Here is a 19,963-nt window from a genome sequence, read left to right on the forward strand (position 1 = left end):
AGAACGTAGTGTGGTACTGGTCGATGGAAATGTCTTTTTTACAATATTCTTCATGTCTCGACTTTTGATTATTGCAGGCAGGATGTGGAAGCTTCTGGTACGTACATATATATTTGGCATAACGTTTATCTATAAAGCTGCTAAAGGCAAAGACCATCTCATATCCATAAATAAAAGACAATCACAAGTCCATTAATGTTTCCCTGAAGAACTGAAAGCTGTTGAACGTCTCGGTCATCAACAATACTGTTTCCCTCTGTTTTATTTTATATTCATAACCTTTACTTTATGTTGCAGCAAAATAACACAAAGGAGGATGAGCAGGATCTTTATCTTGAGACAAATGACATCTTTCGTCCTGACCTGAAACAGATTGGAAACAGTCTCTTTGAAATCAGAAGATACTTTGTTGAGAAGGGTAACTAAGTCACTGTAAAACTTAGTAGATCATTGACGTAGACTATGGGAATGCCTTCAACAGTTAAAGCAAACCATAAAGCATGTAGCAATGTCTTGCTCATGTTGATTTATACTGAAGCTATTTGCGAATGGGTTTTAGTCAACTATTCTGATTAACTAAGGTGTATTGCCCCTAAAAGCCTTCCATAGTGCCTTTCAGCTACCCAATTACATCAGCTTCCATGTCAGGTTTGCCCAAGTGAAGCATTTCTGTCCCTTTACGATTCCTTTGTGTTATACTCGTGTCGAAGCAGTGTCACAAAATTGACACAGGACTATCCTATGTGTAACGGACATACCTCCATCGAGATGTATTATTTGATTAATTTTATTTTCCAGATGGACAGAATTTTGCGCCAACAAAACTAAGGACCCCTTTAGCACAAGTGAAAGAACGACTCATCGAACACATAGAAAATCATGCATACGACTTTGTTTTTGATCCTCTCACCAATGAAGTGGTAGATTTTCCAAACCCAAAGGCTGGACCATGTTTTGTGTTCTTGTCCCATTCGTTATCAGTTGCGTTAGATTTCTGCACATCACACCGACCAAGCAACGCGGTATGTGATGTATTCCTGGCTCTGCCTACACAGTCTGTGATAGTTTTGTCACTGGTTGATGGGGATGAAGAATGTCCTGAAGCAGTGGCATACAGTATGTCAGTGGCGAGAGGAGTGATAGAGACACTTAGCAGGTTCACTGATGAGGATATCAACTCAATCCATGGAGTCATTCCCATTTCTCTCCTTGAGGACGCTGTTGGATTTAAGAATCGATTAAAGAAGCTGGCAAATGAGTCTTCTCATTTTGTCACAAACAATTCTTTGGTAATGACTCCCAGTAGGTATGAGAAAGTCCTGACTGCTTTCTGGGCTGGTGTTGCTGAAACGAAGTCGGTGCTAAAAGAAGAAAGTGGAGACACCGATGGCGACTATCTTAGATTTCTCACCAAAGAACAATGTATCATTCTGGTGGAGAACATAAACAGTAAGGACGTCGAGGTCAAGTGTATGCCCGGTAGTGGAGCCACGACTCTGATGCTGGAGGTGGCTAGGAGACTGAACAGACTGGGGGGACACTATGCTTGTATGTAGGTCACGACAGGAGAGGGACAGGCTCAGGTTTGTTGATTTAGTCAGTGGATGTAGTTAGGTGTTATTGCCATTGTCAACATTGGTAGTCGTATCCAGTCACGAATTAACAAATGTTATAACCCAAAATATCAATTTCGTAAGTGTGTCCTCAGGAAGAGCCTCTACTTTCATAGGCCTCAACATTTGAACGATTACTTGAAACCTGTGCTTAAGTTTTGTACAAACCCTGTTTCAGGTCGGTGTACCCATCAGCTGTAGCAGCAGAGGATCTCAGTATGGTGGACATGTCGTCCTGTGTGAATATAGTCCATGAAACCAACACAGTCATGGCACAAACAAGCGGACAACATTGGCGATTTACAACCTGTGAGTATATTTACATATTCGTAGAACTCTGAATAGACAATGCTCAGTACTTGGTAATAAAATACAAAACTCTTTATTTGTTACGCACGCTGCTATGTCAGGTCATAAAGGATGTTATTTGATAGATGCGAGAGAGAGAGCGAGAGCAAACAGCACTGGGTTAGAATATCCAGAGTAGTTCTTATGTACTGTTGATGCAAACTAATCATTTTGTATGCAACAGACATTTTAGTTTGTTAAAGACTTGGACTTTCTTCACTTCAGATCCAACTGCTGTCAAAGAACTGAAGTCCCAACTATTGGAGGTAGAAATGATAATGTACACTTCTGTAATGATAAGCTCCTCGTGTCAGGGTTTAGAGATGCTTCTTACCACATAAACAGTTTACACACATTTATTTCATTTTCTCGACAGAGTCAAGTGATCGTTTTCGAAAGTATATGAAAGTGGTGGTTTCTGGCAATAGGACAAGTACAATTTATTTCATGAGTTTGCCTCTTGGTCAGGAATAGCTACACGCATAGGCATTGAGATCCACAACATATCATGTACAACCTTCCATGTCCACTTCTTCTTAATCACTTGCACAACATCTATATATTTATTTGAACATATTTTACCTGCATATATATTTGGTACAACGTTTATCTATAAAGCTGCTAAAGGCAAAGACCATCTCATATCCATAAATAAAAGACAATCACAAGTCCATTAATGTTTCCCTGAAGATCTGAAAGCTGTTGAACGTCTCGGTCATCAACAATACTGTTTCCCTCTGTTTTATTTGATATTCATAACCTTTACTTTATGTTGCAGCAAAATATCACAAAGGAGGATGAGCAGGATCTTTATCTTGGGACAAATGACATCTTTCGTCCTGACCTGAAACAGATTGGAAACAGTCTCTTTGAAATCAGAAGATACTTTGTTGAGAAGGGTAACTAAGTCACTGTAAAACTTAGTAGATCATTGACGTAGACTATGGGAATGCCTTCAACAGTTGAAGCAAACCATAAAGCATGTAGCAATGTCTTGCTCATGTTGATTTATACTGAAGCCATTTGCGAATGGGGTTTAAGTCAACTATTCTGATTAGCTAAGGCGTATTACCCCTAAAAGCCTTCCATATTGCCTTTCAGCTACCCAATTACAACAGCTTCCATGTCAGGTTTGCCCAAGTGAAGCATTTCTGTCCCTTTACGATTCCTTTGTGTTATACTCGTGTCAAAGCAGTGTCACAAAATTGACACAGGACTATCCTATGTGTAACGGACATACCTCCATCGAGATGTATTATTTGATTAATTTTATTTTCCAGATGGACAGAATTTTGCGCCAACAAAACTAAGGACCCCTTTAGCACAAGTGAAAGAACGACTCATCGAACACATAGAAAATCATGCATACGACTTTGTTTTTGATCCTCTCACCAATGAAGTGGTAGATTTTCCAAACCCAAAGGCTGGACCATGTTTTGTGTTCTTGTCCCATTCGTTATCAGTTGCGTTAGATTTCTGCACATCACACCGACCAAGCAACGCGGTATGTGATGTATTCCTGGCTCTGCCTACACAGTCTGTGATAGTTTTGTCACTGGTTGATGGGGATGAAGACTGTCCTGAAGCAGTGACATACAGTATGTCAGTGGCGAGAGGAGTGATAGAGACACTTAGCAAGTTCACTGATGAGGATATCAACTCAATCCATGGAGTCATTCCCATTTCTCTCCTTGAGGACGCTGTTGGATTTAAGAATCGATTAAAGAAGCTGGCAAATGAGTCTTCTCATTTTGTCACAAACGATTCTTTGGTAATGACTCCCAGTAGGTATGAGAAAGTCCTGACTGCTTTCTGGGCTGGTGTTGCTGAAACGAAGTCGGTGCTAAAAGAAGAAAGTGGAGACACCGATGGCGACTATCTTAGATTTCTCACCAAAGAACAATGTATCATTCTGGTGGAGAACATAAACAGTAAGGACGTCGAGGTCAAGTGTATGCCCGGTAGTGGAGCCACGACTCTGATGCTGGAGGTGGCTAGGAGACTGAACAGACTGGGGGACACTATGCTTGTATGTAGGTCACGACAGGAGAGGGACAGGCTCAGGTTTGTTGATTTAGTCAGTGGATGTAGTTAGGTGTTATTGCCATTGTCAACATTGGTAGTCGTATCCAGTCACGAATTAACAAATGTTATAACCCAAAATATCAATTTCGTAAGTGTGTCCTCAGGAAGAGCCTCTACTTTAATAGGCCTCAACATTTGAACGATTGCTTGAAACCTGTGCTTAAGTTTTGTACAAACCCTGTTTCAGGTCGGTGTACCCATCAGCTGTAGCAGCAGAGGATCTCAGTATGGTGGACATGTCGTCCTGTGTGAATATAGTCCATGAAACCAACACAGTCATGGCACAAACAAGCGGACAACATTGGCGATTTACAACCTGTGAGTATATTTACATATTCGTAGAACTCTGAATAGACAGTGCTCAGTACTTGGTAATAGAATACAAAACTCTTTAATTGTTACGCACGCTGCTATGTCAGGTCATAAAGGATGTTATTTGATAGATGCGAGAGAGAGCGAGAGCAAACATCACTGGGTTAGAATATCCAGAGTAGTTCTTATGTACTGTTGATGCAAACTAATCATTTTGTATGCAACAGACATTTTAGTTTGTTAAAGACTTGGACTTTCTTCACTTCAGATCCAACTGCTGTCAAAGAACTGAAGTCCCAACTATTGGAGGTAGAAATGATAATGTACACTTCTGTAATGATAAGCTCCTCGTGTCAGGGTTTAGAGATGCTTCTTACCACATAAACAGTTTACACACATTTATTTCATTTTCTCGACAGAGTCAAGTGATCGTTTTCGAAAGTATATGAAAGTGGTGGTTTCTGGCAATAGGACAAGTACAATTTATTTCATGAGTTTGCCTCTTGGTCAGGAATAGCTACACGCATAGGCATTGAGATCCACAACATATCATGTAAAAGCTTCCATGTCCACTTCTTCTTAATCACTTGCACAACATCTATATATGTATTTGAACATATTTTACCTGCATATATATTTGGTACAACGTTTATCTATAAAGCTGCTAAAGGCAAAGACCATCTCATATCCATAAATAAAAGACAATCACAAGTACATTTATGTTTTCCTAAAGAACTGAAAGCTGTTGAACGTCTCGGTCATCAACAATACTGTTTCCCTCTGTTTTATTTAATATTCATAACCTTTACTTTATGTTGCAGCAAAATATCACAAAGGAGGATGAGCAGGATCTTTATCTTAGGACAAATGACATCTTTCGTCCTGACCTGAAACAGATTGGAAACAGTCTCTTTGAAATCAGAAGATACTTTGTTGAGAAGGGTAACTAAGTCATTGTAAAACTTAGTAGATCATTGACGTAGACTATGGGAATGCCTTCAACAGTTGAAGCAAACCATAAAGCATGTAGCAATGTCTTGCTCATGTTGATTTATACTGAAGCCATTTGCGAATGGGTTTTAGTCAACTATTCTGATTAGCTAAGGCGTATTGCCCCTAAAAGCCTTCCATATTGCCTTTCAGCTACCCAATTACATCAGCTTCCATGTCAGGTTTGCCCAAGTGAAGCATTTCTGTCCCTTTACGATTCCTTTGTGTTATACTCGTGTCGAAGCAGTGTCACAAAATTGACACAGGACTATCCTATGTGTAACGGACATACCTCCATCGAGATGTATTATTTGATTAATTTTATTTTCCAGATGGACAGAATTTTGCGCCAACAAAACTAAGGACCCCTTTAGCACAAGTGAAAGAACGACTCATCGAACACATAGAAAATCATGCATACGACTTTGTTTTGATCCTCTCACCAATGAAGTGGTAGATTTTCCAAACCCAAAGGCTGGACCATGTTTTGTGTTCTTGTCCCATTCGTTATCAGTTGCGTTAGATTTCTGCACATCACACCGACCAAGCAACGCGGTATGTGATGTATTCCTGGCTCTGCCTACACAGTCTGTGATAGTTTTGTCACTGGTTGATGGGGATGAAGACTGTCCTGAAGCAGTGACATACAGTATGTCAGTGGCGAGAGGAGTGATAGAGACACTTAGCAGGTTCACTGATGAGGATATCAACTCAATCCATGGAGTCATTCCCATTTCTCTCCTTGAGGACGCTGTTGGATTTAAGAATCGATTAAAGAAGCTGGCAAATGAGTCTTCTCATTTTGTCACAAACGATTCTTTGGTAATGACTCCCAGTAGGTATGAGAAAGTCCTGACTGCTTTCTGGGCTGGTGTTGCTGAAACGAAGTCGGTGCTAAAAGAAGAAAGTGGAGACACCGATGGCGACTATCTTAGATTTCTCACCAAAGAACAATGTATCATTCTGGTGGAGAACATAAACAGTAAGGACGTCGAGGTCAAGTGTATGCCCGGTAGTGGAGCCACGACTCTGATGCTGGAGGTGGCTAGGAGACTGAACAGACTGGGGACACTATGCTTGTATGTAGGTCACGACAGGAGAGGGACAGGCTCAGGTTTGTTGATTTAGTCAGTGGATCTAGTTAGGTGTTATTGCCATTGTCAACATTGGTAGTCGTATCCAGTCACGAATTAACAAATGTTATAACCCAAAATATCAATTTCGTAAGTGTGTCCTCAGGAAGAGCCTCTACTTTAATAGGCCTCAACATTTGAACGATTGCTTGAAACCTGTGCTTAAGTTTTGTACAAACCCTGTTTCAGGTCGGTGTACCCATCAGCTGTAGCAGCAGAGGATCTCAGTATGGTGGACATGTCGTCCTGTGTGAATATAGTCCATGAAACCAACACAGTCATGGCACAAACAAGCGGACAACATTGGCGATTTACAACCTGTGAGTATATTTACATATTCGTAGAACTCTGAATAGACAGTGCTCAGTACTTGGTAATAAAATACAAAACTCTTTCTTTGTTACACACACTAACATGTCAGGTCATAAAGGATGTATATTCTGATAGATTCGGGTGAGAACAAGAACAAACAGCACTTGGTAAGAATATCCACTGTAGTTCTTATGTACTGGTGATGCAAAACAATTATTTTGTATGGAACAATCATTTTAGTTTGTTAAGACTTGGACTTTCTTCACTTCAGATCTAACTGATATCGAGGAACAGAAGTCCAAAATATTGGAAGCAGAAATGGTAATGTACACTTCTGTAATAAGCTCCTCATGCCAGGGTTTAGAGATGCTTCTTACTACATAAACAAATAAATGCATCGAAACATGTAATAGCATAATATTTCTCAAATATGTCCACAGTTTAACACCATATGGGGTTTGAATACAATTCCCCAAACTACCTATTGTAACAATAACTTTCAAAAAGATGAACCATATTAATTGAATACTGATCTCATGAAGAGACTCACCTTCATGATTACTAATCCACATACGTTAGCATTCCAACCAAACCAGACTTCAGTAGAGAAAAGTCATCTCATTCCAATAATTTATTCGCTATCAGGAAAGGTTAAAATGGAAGGTTAAAATGTTCCATCAATGTGAAGTTGTATTGTTCTAGATCTCGAGTGATTCATTATAAACAAAGCTTTCATTTATTCTATTTAAACAGGAAGTCGAAGGGATGGAGAAACAAATAGATGCATTATCTAATGGTAAGTGTTCATAATAAACCAGCTTATGGTGATGTGAAAAACGGATCTTGTGCAAATAACAACCTCAATAAACATAATGGTAAGATTTTAGTAAAAATTATACATTCATGAGTTAGTGTAGGGTGATTATTATACTTCTATTTTCAACGATATTACAGAATCTTGGAAGGAACGGATTGAACACATCCTCAGGGACTTCAGTGTGCTGAAAATATTTAGTTTCAAACTGGGATCAACAGGGCCTATGTCCTATGTAAGTTCCTTGAGGATTTTACTGACATTTGTTGATTTTGTTTAAAGTTATATTCTACATATAACCATACGTTGTTTTGTTTACTGGTGTAATCTTAAGAAGTGGTGGGACCAAAATCCTGTCCATTTTGTCCATTTATAGAAACCTACCGTTATTTGTTACTTTACATTTACAACCATGTTCCAAACATGGACATAAGGCACACATATTACCAAAGATATGTCTGTGTGATAACGTATACCAAATAGTGATTGTGTATTTATACCACTTTGACACATTGCAGGCTCATGAAGTACGCCATACTCTGGAATACAAGCCAAGCCCCCTTACAGCAAGCAAAGGTCAGTATGCATGTGAGTAGCTGTGGTCACATCTGGAACGATTATATTAGATGTATGTGATAATTTGTTACTTATTTACTCTTATTCACTTCAGCTTTGGGTGGTTTCAAGCAACTGTCTGCTACACAAGAGGCTTGGTTGCCAGACTTACATGACGGATTAAGAGAAAGGAAAAATCTTGTCCCGCTTCTCAGATCGGTAAGAAATTGTAGAGAGCTTGTGTATGAATCGCAAACAAAGTAGTGACTAACAATCAAGGCCTGATGATGAAAGACCCAGTGTGAGTAATCTATGTATTTTGTTTCAGGTCATAATCCAAGATAAAACGGATCAGATCTGTCAAGACGTTAAAAATGTTCTCTTGAGAGAAGGTTTGTTGTGTTGGTAATAAGACAGATGATCACCATACGCCTCTAACACTCTGTAGCCAAATAAATACTGCCGGATTTGATAGTGTCCCTCCATCATTTCACCTGTCCAACTTCCATTCTTGACCATCGATCCAATGTATAGTGTCGCTTATAACCCAGAAGCTTTGTCCAACCTTCATCTCTCCATTTAGTTCTCCTTCCATGTTTCGGGGCGATTAGGTAGCCTTGTGGTTAAAGGTTCGCTCATCACGCCGAAGACCCGGGTTCGATTTCCCACATGGGAACTGTATGTGAAGCCCATTTTTTGGTGTCCCCTGCCTCATCCATGCTTCGTATGATTTTTCTTCTCTTTATCCGCTCTCCAACTATCCAATTCTGTGCCTCACTGCCATGCTAGTCATCTCTCATTCTGTCTCTGTCATCATCGTGCACCTGCTCTTTATCTTTCCATTCACCATCAGTTATTTATCTACCTATTATATAATTGTACCGAAGGAAATGAAATGACAGTTCAGATATTGACATATTTAAAAGCAATGTGTAGTACAACAGTTGTAAAACATTTTCACAATATCTGATTCTTAATTTTAGTTTCTGTTTGTTCTTTTGATCTTTCAGCTTTGGGGATAATGAAACATACAGAATCGAAACAAACCGTTGCTATGGTAAGTGGTGACACACATTGTAGCACTCGAGGTATTCTTAAGATCAAATTATCAAATTATCTCGAGAATCGTTGTGCCAATATCATAAGGATTGAACAAGTTGTAGTGATCAGTTCCATGGGAATGTCCGTTCACGTGATTCCACTTGTTACTTCAAGATCAAGGGAGGTAACTTGTCATTTCTATTCTAGGTTGGCCATGTTCAAAGTCCAGACATTCAACAACAAATGGGTAAGTTGCAAGTTGTGTTTGTGTTTCTTAGTTTGGAGCAGGATTCAAAATGGATTTATCATGACTGCACGTTGCTCTCAATTCACCCTCTCTCAATCTTGAATGAAGTTAGTTTCAACAAAATCTTTGTTTTTGCTTGTTCCAGAGATGTTCTACATTGAATCAGAGAATGCAGGAATGGAATCTAATATCCCAGTACGTAGCTTACTAAAACCCTACCTTCCTAGTAGGGTTGCAACCTAATTTTCTGTTTTCATATGTAATATTATGTTTGATTGCTCCATATTTAAGAAAGATGTATGTTATCTTTAACTGAAGTCTGTCAAGATAACAATTATAGAAAGCTGACATATCAACTAATACCATTGAATATAAAACCAGTCACAGATCACATTACTGTATACATTTCAGCAGGTATGGAAAGAAGGTGGCCAGATAAACGATATGGAAACTGAGGTGCAGAACACAGATGGAAAAGATCCTGAGAGCCGTGAGTATCTATGAGTGTCCTTCAGGTTAGTTCTGCTTGTCCAGTAGTACATTGAGCAGTAACAACTGTATCTAGTTTGAAGATGAAATGCTGCAGGATGTTTCCTGTGCAGCAGGTTGCTTCCTATAATTTGTGTCTGCAAATTTCGGTACAGTAATTAGGTCATTCACTATTGAGGTTACCCAGAACAGGTTTATTGTATCTTCTTTTAGAGGCATTTTAGAAGTTGTAAAGATGAAGGAAAACCAAGTTCTGTGGATAGCCAACTTCTTTATTACAATAAATGCCAGGTCGTCTCGGAGTAGATACTAACACCGTTACCAAACAAGTGATACAAGGAGAAACAATGAGAGAGCATACGTAGCAGCATAGTGAGTAAATACAATTGACAATCATGATGTACATTGGATTACTAATTAGTGATTTGAGCAGAGCTGGTTGATATACAGAGTGATTGGTTGTGATACAGATTGAGATACATATGCAGAGTGAGTTTATACAATTGATGACGTAGATGTACACTAAGATGGTTTATCATACCTATAGTTGATGTTTGTTTGCAGGCTGGGACGAGATCCAAACACTTAATCAAGAACTGGACAACGTACTGAAGGTAAAGACTTTTCTAACTGTTTATGATTTCACAACAGTTAACACACTGGACCACACACTGTATGCATGAAAACATTAATAATCATTAATTAATTGTAATACTCATTACTTTCGTTTGTTGTAGATAGATATATTGGGTCCTATTGCTATTTACATATTTTTTTTGTTTCAGGACAGGGATCGTAGAAAAGGACAACTCCACAAATTATACACGGGTGTGTAATCAGTTTCTGGAAACGTTTAAATGTAACTGAATATCCCATACAGAATTACCACCACTATCACTGTCACTATTACTACTACCACTATTGCCAAAGGAGACAATGACTCATTTTTGATGACGTATTATTTATGGAAAAGTACATGCACGTGATGCATCATATACACTATATACACTATTTCTTTCTTCAGTGGAGTGGCAGGCTGTGATGAAATACCTGGCCAACCACAAGGCGGACTTATCTATGCTAGACATAGAGATACCAGGGTTTCAAGTCGTGAGTACTGTCTATGTAGACTGACAGTGAATTACTAATATTTTCTGAAAATGACGCAGTTTTATTTGAATTAGTTGACAATAAAGCAAGTGTGTGCGTGCGTGCGTACCCTACGAAAATTTGAATTCAAATATAAGATTTGTCAGCATGGAAACACTGGTCTTGTGCCTCTGACTCAGTTTCAGGGTTTACCAGGCAGACATGAAACAACCTTCCCAGGACGTGTCATCTCAGTGCAAGGTACATCAGCGGTATCAACAGTAGGTCACGAAGAAATTGGGGAACAGTTCGGGCCTTCCAAAAGGAACAGGAGAAGACTTGATGTAAGTATGACGACATTGTTTCTGTCGACACACTACATAATCAGTTGCAAGGTGAATACCATGTGTTCTTGTCATGAGTTGAGAACATGAAATGTACTAAAGCTCTACACATATCCCCCCTCATGCTGAAACTCCATGCTGATGTTGGAAGCATTTATAAAGGCCTTTCAGGATTACCCTTGCAGTCATATCAGTATCCACTTGACCCTTACACCATGTAAATCACTTCATTAATATTTTCCATGATGCTTTTTATTTCTTTGTCCACTGTGGTCTGGTAGAAATACACACAATGCATTGGTAGTAGCTTTAGCATGTGCGCTGTCCTTTGATCACGTGTATTCATCTCTAAACAACATAGTTAGAAAAAATAATCATATTATTGAAACGCCCTCTTTTGTTGATTCCGTGTTATAAATAGTCCACGGGCTAGACTATGTAAATCAAAGGCAACAAGACATCAAGTGAAACATTAGGAACTTCTAACATGTACTTGTCTATCACTGTTCATACAGGTATCAGGTTCTGCAACATCACAATCTGACAACACAAATAATGGTCGAGACAAAGGTAAGATAAAACGCCAGCTTGCTGCATATAATACATATAGTTATCCCATCTCTATAAAGCTATCTTATGTGCTTGTACACGAGGCGTTATCTTCAACTAATACATTTAGTTATTCCATCTCAAAAGAGCTATCTTATGTGTTTGTACACGAGGCATTATCTTCAACTAATACATTTAGTTATCCCACCTTTATAAAGCTATCTTATGTGTTTGTACACGAGGCCTTATCTTCAACTAATACATTTAGTTATCCCATCTCTATATAGCTATCTAATGTGTTTGTACAAGAGGCGTTATCATCAACAAATACATTTAGTTATCCCACCTCTATAAAGCTATCTTATGTGCTTGTACACGAGTCTTTATCTTCAACTAATACATTTAGTTATCCCATCTCTATAAAGCTGTCTTATGTGTTTGTACACGAGGCGTTATCTTCAACTAATACATTTAGTTATCCCATCTCTATAAAGCTATCTTATGTGCTTGTACACGAGGCGTTACCTTCAACTAATACATTCAGTTATCCCACCTCTACAAAGCTATCTTATGTGTTTGTACACGAGGCGTTATCTTCAACTAATACATTTAGTTATTCCATCTCTATAGAGCTATCTTATGTGTTTGTACACGAGGCGTTATCTTCAACTAATACATTTAGTTATCCCACCTCTATAAAGCTATCTTATGTGTTTGTACACGAGGCTTTATCTTCAACTAATACATTTAGTTATCCCATCTCTATAAAGCTATCTTATGTGTTTGTACACGAGGCGTTATCTTCAACTAATACATTTAGTTATCCCACCTCTATAGAGCTATCTTATGTGCTTGTACACGAGGCTTTATCTTCAACTAATACATTTAGTTATCCGATCTCTATCAAGCTATCTTATGTGTTTGTACACGAGATATTATCTTCAACTAATACATTCCGTTATCCCATCTCTATAAAGCTATCTTATGTGTTTGTAAACGAGGTGTTATCTTCAACTAATACATTTAGTTATCCCATCTCTATAAAGCTATCTTATGTGCTTGTACACGAGGCATTTGTTATCCCATATCTATATAGCTATCTTATATGTTTGTACACGAGGCATTATCTTCAACTAATACATTCAGTTATCCCATCTCTATAAAGCTACCTTATCTGTTTGTACACGAGGTATTATCTTCAACTAGTACATTCAGTTATCCCATCTTTATAAAGCTATCTTATGTGCTTTATCTTCAACTAACGTTTTTGTGTATCAGGATAATTGCAGCATAAGCAATGCACATTGGACAGCTTTACAAATGTAATAATATATGACCCTCAATACTTTATTTGCTTTTATCTTTTTTTGGCAATTAGCAGAGCAAAGACACACAAGAGCTCCAGGTCTGATGAACCAGCTTAAACAATACCAGCAGGGTCGACTGACAGAGAAACACCTGTGTGCCATTACAATGAAGGTAAATAGCAGGGACTAAGATATATGCGAAACTAAACATCCTTTTCTCGATTTGGCATTTATCCTCCCAGAATAACTAAACATTCATCCCATGATGTTCGAAAGTCGGGTAATGAAACGGGCATAAAATATACATATTTACCTCCACTTCTCATCTTCAGCCCTGAATAAGCATTTGTGACATTAATAAAGAAAGGGACAGGTAGGTAGGTTGATAAGTAGGGGGAGGTAGGTAGATAGTAAAGGGAAGTAGGTATGCAAAGCGGCAGGGCTAAGGAGGGAGGTAAGTACGTAGGTAGGTGAGTAGGTAGGGAGGTTTTCATCCTCCTGTATCCCTGCCCAACTACTTACCTCCCTCCTACCCACCTAAATACCTACCTACCTGCCTACCTACCTACCTCCCTCCCTACCTACCTACCTAAATGCCTACCTACCTACTTACCTCCCTCCCTCCCTCCCCATGCCTCCCTACCTACTTACTTCCTTCCCTCCCTATCTCCCTCCCTACCTACCTACTTACCTCCTCTCCCTACTTACCTCCTTCATTCCTCTCTCTCTACTCCCTACCTACCTACATACCTCCCCCCTGCCTCCTTACCTACCTCCCTCCTGCCTACTTTACCTCCTTCATTCCCCTCTCTCTCCCCTCCCTGCCTCCCTACCTGCTTACCTTCTTCCCCTCTTTTCCTCCCTCCCTACCTACTTACCTCCCTCCCTACATCTCTATTTACCTACATACTTACCTACCTCCCTCCCTCCCCCCTGCCTCCCTACCTCTCTACCTACCTACCTACTTACCTCCCTCCTTCCCCTACCTCCTTACCTCTATATCTACCTACATACTCTACCTCCCTCCCTCCCTCCCCCTGCCTCACTCACTCTCTATCTACCTACATACTTACCTCCCTCCCTCCCTCCCCCCCTGCCTCCTACTCCTCTATCTACCTACCCATTTCTACCTCCTCCCTCCCCCCTGCCTCCCTACCTACCTCTATCTACCTACCTACTTACCTCCCTCCCCTGACCCCTGCCTCCCTACCTCTATATCTACCTACCCACTACCTCCCTCCCTCCCCTGCCCCCTGCCTCTCTATCTACCTACCTACTTACTCCTCCTCCCTCCCCTGCCTCGCCTACCCTCTATCTACCTACCTTCTTACCTTCCTCCCTCCCCTACCTCCCTCCCTACCCACCTACCCACTTCACCTCCCTCCCTCCCCCCCCTGCCTCTCTATCTCCCCTCACCTACTTACTTCCCTCCCTCCTCTGCCTCCCTGCCCCTCCCCCTGCCTGCCTCCTACCTACATACATACCTACCTACTCTACCTCCCCCTGCCTACTTACCTCCCTCCCTGCCTACTTACCCACTTACTTCCATACCTACTTGCCTCCCTCCCTTCCCTCCCCTGCCTACCTACTTCTACCTACCTACTACTAACTGTTTTCCTCTTTTCCTCCCTACCTTCCTACATACATACCTCCCTCCCTCCCTCCCTCCCTGCCTACTTACCTCCATACCCTCCCTGACTACCTACCTACCTCCCTCCTTAAACCTGCCGCCTTACATACCTACCTCCCTTCCTCTCTTACAACCTACCTACCTCCCCCTAACCTGTCTATCTATGTACCTGGCTTATTCTTTACTGTCTTGTTGTACGTCGCCGCTTTTTTTGCAGATCATCAGAGACAACGAGCAGCAACTCATGGAACTGAAAGCAAACAATGGCTGTCTGGAAAAAGGTAGATTTTCACAGTGCCACATTAAACATATTGTTTGCTGGCCGAAATCAAAAGTTTATTATTTTGTTCTTATTGAAGTTTCCAATACAAAATGTATTCATATACTACTGAAAAGTTAGAGTACGCCCATTCTTTCACACGACTATAGTTTATCTGCATTAGTGGTGGATAACACAGAGCTCGAGGTGTCAGTGTTCTTTACTTGGTTGGTTGGTTGGTTGGTTAACGTCGCACTCAGCAATATTACAGCTATTTGGCGGCCGTCTGTAAATAATCGAGTCTGGACCAGACAATTCAGTGATCAACGACAGCATCGATCTCCGCAATCAATTGGAATACTAAGATATGTGTCAACCAAGTCAGAGACCCCGACCACCCGATCCCGTTAGTCTCCTTTTATGACAAGCATGGGTTACTGAAGATCAATAATTCTAACCCGGATCTTCACGGGGACAGTGTTCTTTAACTTTTTCTAGTAGTATATATCAATAAGTGCAATGCTCTACTTTGTTCTGAAGGACAGAACTGCTGAAAGGGGAGTCGTGTCCCAATGTGTGCAAAACAACGGTTGGGGGAGTATTTTGGTACAGCACCATGGCTAGTATTTCTAATGATCATAAAATGGAAGGCCATCCTTTACGTGTAGTTGCTTTTTTACCAAGGTGAAACCACCCTAGGGACTTACAGGAAGAATACTACCCCGTGTCCTCCTTCCCCTATAGGTAATAATGTATAATACACACACACACACCACACCACACACCACACACACACACACACCACCACACACACTCTTTTACTTATGATATAATCAGAAGAGTATAACAGACACAGCTTTTAGCAGAGATAGGCTTTTGTTATGGTTAGGTTTTGTTGCCTTTCCAGGGGACAAGACAAAATATTTTTGAGACAATAAAATGAATGATTTGCTGGGAAATACAAAATAATGTATATTATGTTATATCGTGACTATTATCTGTGAAGTTCCAAAACAAATTCTATGTACGTCCATTGGCAAACAGTGCAAAGTGTTTCATACCAGACACTACCTAAATATTTTCAGACATTTAACTCTCACCTTTCAGATTATGGAAGCAGTGTACACGTTGTTGGCCGGACACGTCGACCTCTTCTGGTTTCGTGTAAGTATTTCCGAGAACAAGTGATTGGATGACTGAACGTTCTTTAAACAACACAACAGTGAATCAAGAAAGATATCGTGGTTGCTAATGATCCAGGTCACCGTATCATCCGATTCCATTCTATTACGTTAATACATCAAGTACAACTTGCAAAAGGCACACAATAGAAAAAACATACATGTCCAAACTCTAAAATGGTCAGAAAGCTATCTTTTGCCATATACGGGCGTAGTAATTTAACATTTTCAAAGGTTGGTCTGGACGTCAAATAAACCAAAACAGATAATTTAAGCCAACACCAGACAATAACCAGTCACCAGTATCCAACCGATACACCGATTCAGATGGACATAAGAGGACATCAACCCACCAACAGTTACATCAACCCAGTAGAAGTAAATACAAAATATGAAGGCTAGAGGATAACCGGTCTTCATCATCCACCGAGTCGAGACGTAGTTTCCGAGCTTTAATCACTGCAGCAGAGTGTATGTGTGTCATACCTGTTCTCGTCGCTGTCGTGCCGCGAAGGCTAAAATATATACTCTCCAAAAAAAGAAACGCATCATGAAAATAGCAATTTCATGTAGCAATGAATTAAAACGTGATTCATTTAACAAAAGGTTTTTCTCTGTTTATAAGTCCTATGGTGTGTATGTTTTGAAACATCACAACAAAACGCACCATCTGTAAAATTCCCGTATTTAACAGCATGATTTTCAATTTCGGCGTGTAGTGTCACAGAATACACAATTCACATGCAATGCACGTGAAAGTTGGGGATCAGATAGTCTCAATGAGGGGTATAAAAGATTGATCGCTGTCTGTCGATTATTCACTGTATTTGGAATATTGTTGACGAACGCAAAATGCCACGTCTAAGTGAAGCCAACCGTCATATCGCCATTGGTTTGCTTGAAGCTGGCCAGTCCGACGCATGAATGTTCACCAAAGCACCATTTCACGGCTCTGGGAGAGATATCGCCGGCAGAATGCGGTAGCAGATGCTCCTCGTAGTGGGCGACCTCGAACGACCACTGCGGCGCAGGATCGCTACATCCGGGTACATCACCTGCGTCATCGAACAGCTACGGTGACCAGTACCGCTCGACAAATAGCCGGATTGAGGAGGCTTTCTGCACCGACCGTCAGGAACAGGTTGAGAGAGGCTGGTTTACGCACCAGAAGACCTTAGTTTGGCCCTGTGCTTCGACAATAATATCGTCGACATCGAGTTCAATGGTGCACCAACCTTCTGGCCTGGAACCTACTGAATTGGCGTAGAATCTGGTTCAGTGATGACTCACGATTTCTATTGGAACGACGCGATGGAAGAATGCGGGTGTACAGACGTCGACGTGAACGTTTCGCCGACGCTTGCGTTCCCCAGGTGGACAGATTCGGCTGGGAAAGTGTTATGATGTGGGGAGCGATCACCTGCCGTAGGAGAAGTGATGTGGTGATGATCCAGGGCAATCTGACAGCTCAACGGTACTGTGGCGAAATCCTACGCCTACACCTCCTTCCAGTCATTGATCGCCAGAGGGAGCTGTTTCAACAGGACAATGCCAGGCCCCACACAACACGTCACACTAGAGACTTCCTCCAGAACCACAACATCACTGTGCTCCCCTGGCCCTCAAGATCACCGGTCTTAAACCCGATCGAACATCTGTTGGATGCCCTGGACAGACGGGTGCGACGCCGTAACCCTCAGCCCCAGACACTTCGGCAACTCGCACAGGCACTACAGGCAGAGTGGTCTGCGATTGGGCAACACGAGATTCTGAGACTTATTCGTTCGATGCCGAGGCGATGCCGTGCAGTTCTGGCAGCCCACGGTGGTCACACGAGGTATTGACTTCAGCGCCACCACACGTCTCCATGTGACACTCAAACTGACTTTCTTGCCAAAGACGGATAAGTCTGCATTCCCAGTGTGCAATTTCGCTATATTTCATTGACTCATAAAGCCTACAAGATGTTTCAAAATAAATATAAAAATACAGTTGAAATTCCTATATGCGTTTCTTTTTTGGGAGAGTATATATTTCGGATATCCCGGGGGAGCTAATTTTCCCAGGGTGTAGGGGAGTACTGCCAATGCTAAAGATACTGTGAATAATTTCAGGGAAGCATAATCCTTGTCGGGAGTAGATCTATCTATGGATAGGGCAATTTCTTTTAAAAACAGCGTTATAATAGAGTGGATTTTATTTAGTAGCGTGTACACATTATTTTAGACTTATTTATCTTCAGTTTACCTACGCTTATAAATACTTAAGTGTCTGGTTGCAAGAACAATTAGATTTAAATTTTAGCTAAATTTGACAATGGAACACTTATTGTTATAATTTGTAAATTAGATCAGCGGGTGGTTTTGTTTATAATGTTTTTAATTCTTTGTATGAGAATCTCGTTGAGCCTGTCTTATCATATGGGTCGGGAATTTGGGGCACTAAAGAATTCAATTGTATTAATGCAGTACAGAATCGAGCCTGATTTTACTTAGCAGTTGGCATGGATACCCCAACTTTTGCTACCCGTTGTGATATGGGCTAGACCTTCGTGATAACAAAGCACAGAATTGAAATACTCAGATTCTGGCGCAGATTACAAACTGCAGGTTATTCAAGAACTCTAAGTACCGTTTGCAGATAAAAATGCCAGGGCGGTGGGGTAGCCTAGTAGTTACAGCGTTCGCTCGTCACGCCGAATACCCGGGTTCGATTCCCCACATGGGTAAAATGTGTGAAGCTAATTTCTGGTGTCCCCTGCCCTGAAATTGCTAAAAGCGGCGTAAAACTTAACTCAATCACTCAGTACAATTTCGTAGATCCTGGAATAATATTGTATTCAACCAATTTCAACATTTTCTATTTACCAATTTATGATTTGAATAATATCTCAACTGACGAGTTTTTGTTGTCTAAAAGCTGCCTTCTGTCTCTCGATTACTCTGATTGGTTACATGGGCTTTGAAATGATTCAGGCCAAACTAATGGAAATACATTACGTACATATCGGCGATTTAAATAATAATAATAATAATAATAATACTCAGCACAGATCCCCAACACCGCTTACTCATCTCCTTTACATGGATGACATCGAACTCCTTGCCAAAGGAGATACCAATTTGAAAGAACAGTTCTCCTTGTCGAGTCTTTTTCTCATGATATTGGCATGCGATTTGGACTCGACAAATGTAATACTCTTCGTTTGAAACGTGGCAAGGTAGTAAATGATGGATCGGTCAAGTTACAAGGGGGAGGAGTTATTGATCATCTTGTGGAAGATCAGACCTACACTTATCTTGGAATGCAAGTTCGAGACAAGCTCCAGAATGCCCAAATTAAAGAAAAACTTCGGGCCGAATACAAATCTCGTTTAAAGAAAATCTGGAGCTCAGAGCTAAATGCTCGAAACAAGGTCAAAGCAACCAATACTTTTGCTGTGCCAGTCCTCTCCTATTCCTTTGGAGTAGTTGACTGGACAAAACAAGACATCCAGAGTCTTGACCGCCTGACCAGAAGGATCATGTCTGATAACAGAGCTCACCACCCTCGTTCCTCTCTTAATCGTTTATATATGCCAATCAATTCTGGAGGTCGGGGTTTGATTAATGTGGAGGCTCTTCATGACAGAATTTTATTGTGTACTTTTGCCCATATTTATTTAT

General features: G+C 40.6%; 2 protein-coding genes across 7 annotated transcripts in view; both read left to right on the forward strand.

The window, feature by feature from the left end:
* Nucleotides 1-19,963, forward strand: part of LOC124265631 — a 175,757-nt gene that overhangs the window by 71,715 nt on the left and 84,079 nt on the right. The window lies entirely within an intron of this gene.
* Nucleotides 1-19,963, forward strand: part of LOC124265552 — a 101,996-nt gene that overhangs the window by 4,888 nt on the left and 77,145 nt on the right. For 2 of the 5 annotated variants that reach the window (XM_046700343.1, XM_046700355.1), the window contains exons 2-27: nucleotides 78-97; nucleotides 298-418; nucleotides 799-1,583; nucleotides 1,792-1,922; nucleotides 2,187-2,227; nucleotides 2,740-2,860; nucleotides 3,242-4,025; nucleotides 4,234-4,364; nucleotides 4,627-4,676; nucleotides 7,547-7,589; nucleotides 7,748-7,842; nucleotides 8,126-8,195; nucleotides 8,278-8,381; nucleotides 8,491-8,554; nucleotides 9,173-9,219; nucleotides 9,411-9,450; nucleotides 9,596-9,645; nucleotides 9,862-9,940; nucleotides 10,504-10,553; nucleotides 10,725-10,767; nucleotides 10,964-11,049; nucleotides 11,229-11,372; nucleotides 11,888-11,942; nucleotides 13,300-13,400; nucleotides 15,076-15,139; nucleotides 16,225-16,281. In XM_046700343.1, coding sequence (XP_046556299.1) covers nucleotides 1,543-1,583; nucleotides 1,792-1,922; nucleotides 2,187-2,227; nucleotides 2,740-2,860; nucleotides 3,242-4,025; nucleotides 4,234-4,364; nucleotides 4,627-4,676; nucleotides 7,547-7,589; nucleotides 7,748-7,842; nucleotides 8,126-8,195; nucleotides 8,278-8,381; nucleotides 8,491-8,554; nucleotides 9,173-9,219; nucleotides 9,411-9,450; nucleotides 9,596-9,645; nucleotides 9,862-9,940; nucleotides 10,504-10,553; nucleotides 10,725-10,767; nucleotides 10,964-11,049; nucleotides 11,229-11,372; nucleotides 11,888-11,942; nucleotides 13,300-13,400; nucleotides 15,076-15,139; nucleotides 16,225-16,281 — 2,491 coding nt within the window. In that variant the 5' untranslated portion in view covers nucleotides 78-97; nucleotides 298-418; nucleotides 799-1,542. Of the gene's footprint in view, nucleotides 1-77; nucleotides 98-297; nucleotides 419-798; nucleotides 1,584-1,791; nucleotides 1,923-2,186; nucleotides 2,228-2,739; nucleotides 2,861-3,241; nucleotides 4,026-4,233; nucleotides 4,365-4,626; nucleotides 4,677-7,546; nucleotides 7,590-7,747; nucleotides 7,843-8,125; nucleotides 8,196-8,277; nucleotides 8,382-8,490; nucleotides 8,555-9,172; nucleotides 9,220-9,410; nucleotides 9,451-9,595; nucleotides 9,646-9,861; nucleotides 9,941-10,503; nucleotides 10,554-10,724; nucleotides 10,768-10,963; nucleotides 11,050-11,228; nucleotides 11,373-11,887; nucleotides 11,943-13,299; nucleotides 13,401-15,075; nucleotides 15,140-16,224; nucleotides 16,282-17,202; nucleotides 17,246-19,963 lie in introns of those variants that run through there. The other 3 variants (XM_046700370.1, XM_046700349.1, XM_046700362.1) reach the window with 3 other exon arrangements.

Source organism: Haliotis rubra, unplaced genomic scaffold, assembly GCF_003918875.1.
Source record: "Haliotis rubra isolate DU_JTF1 unplaced genomic scaffold, ASM391887v1 Scf1214, whole genome shotgun sequence".
Taxonomy (NCBI): Eukaryota; Metazoa; Mollusca; class Gastropoda; order Lepetellida; family Haliotidae; genus Haliotis; species Haliotis rubra.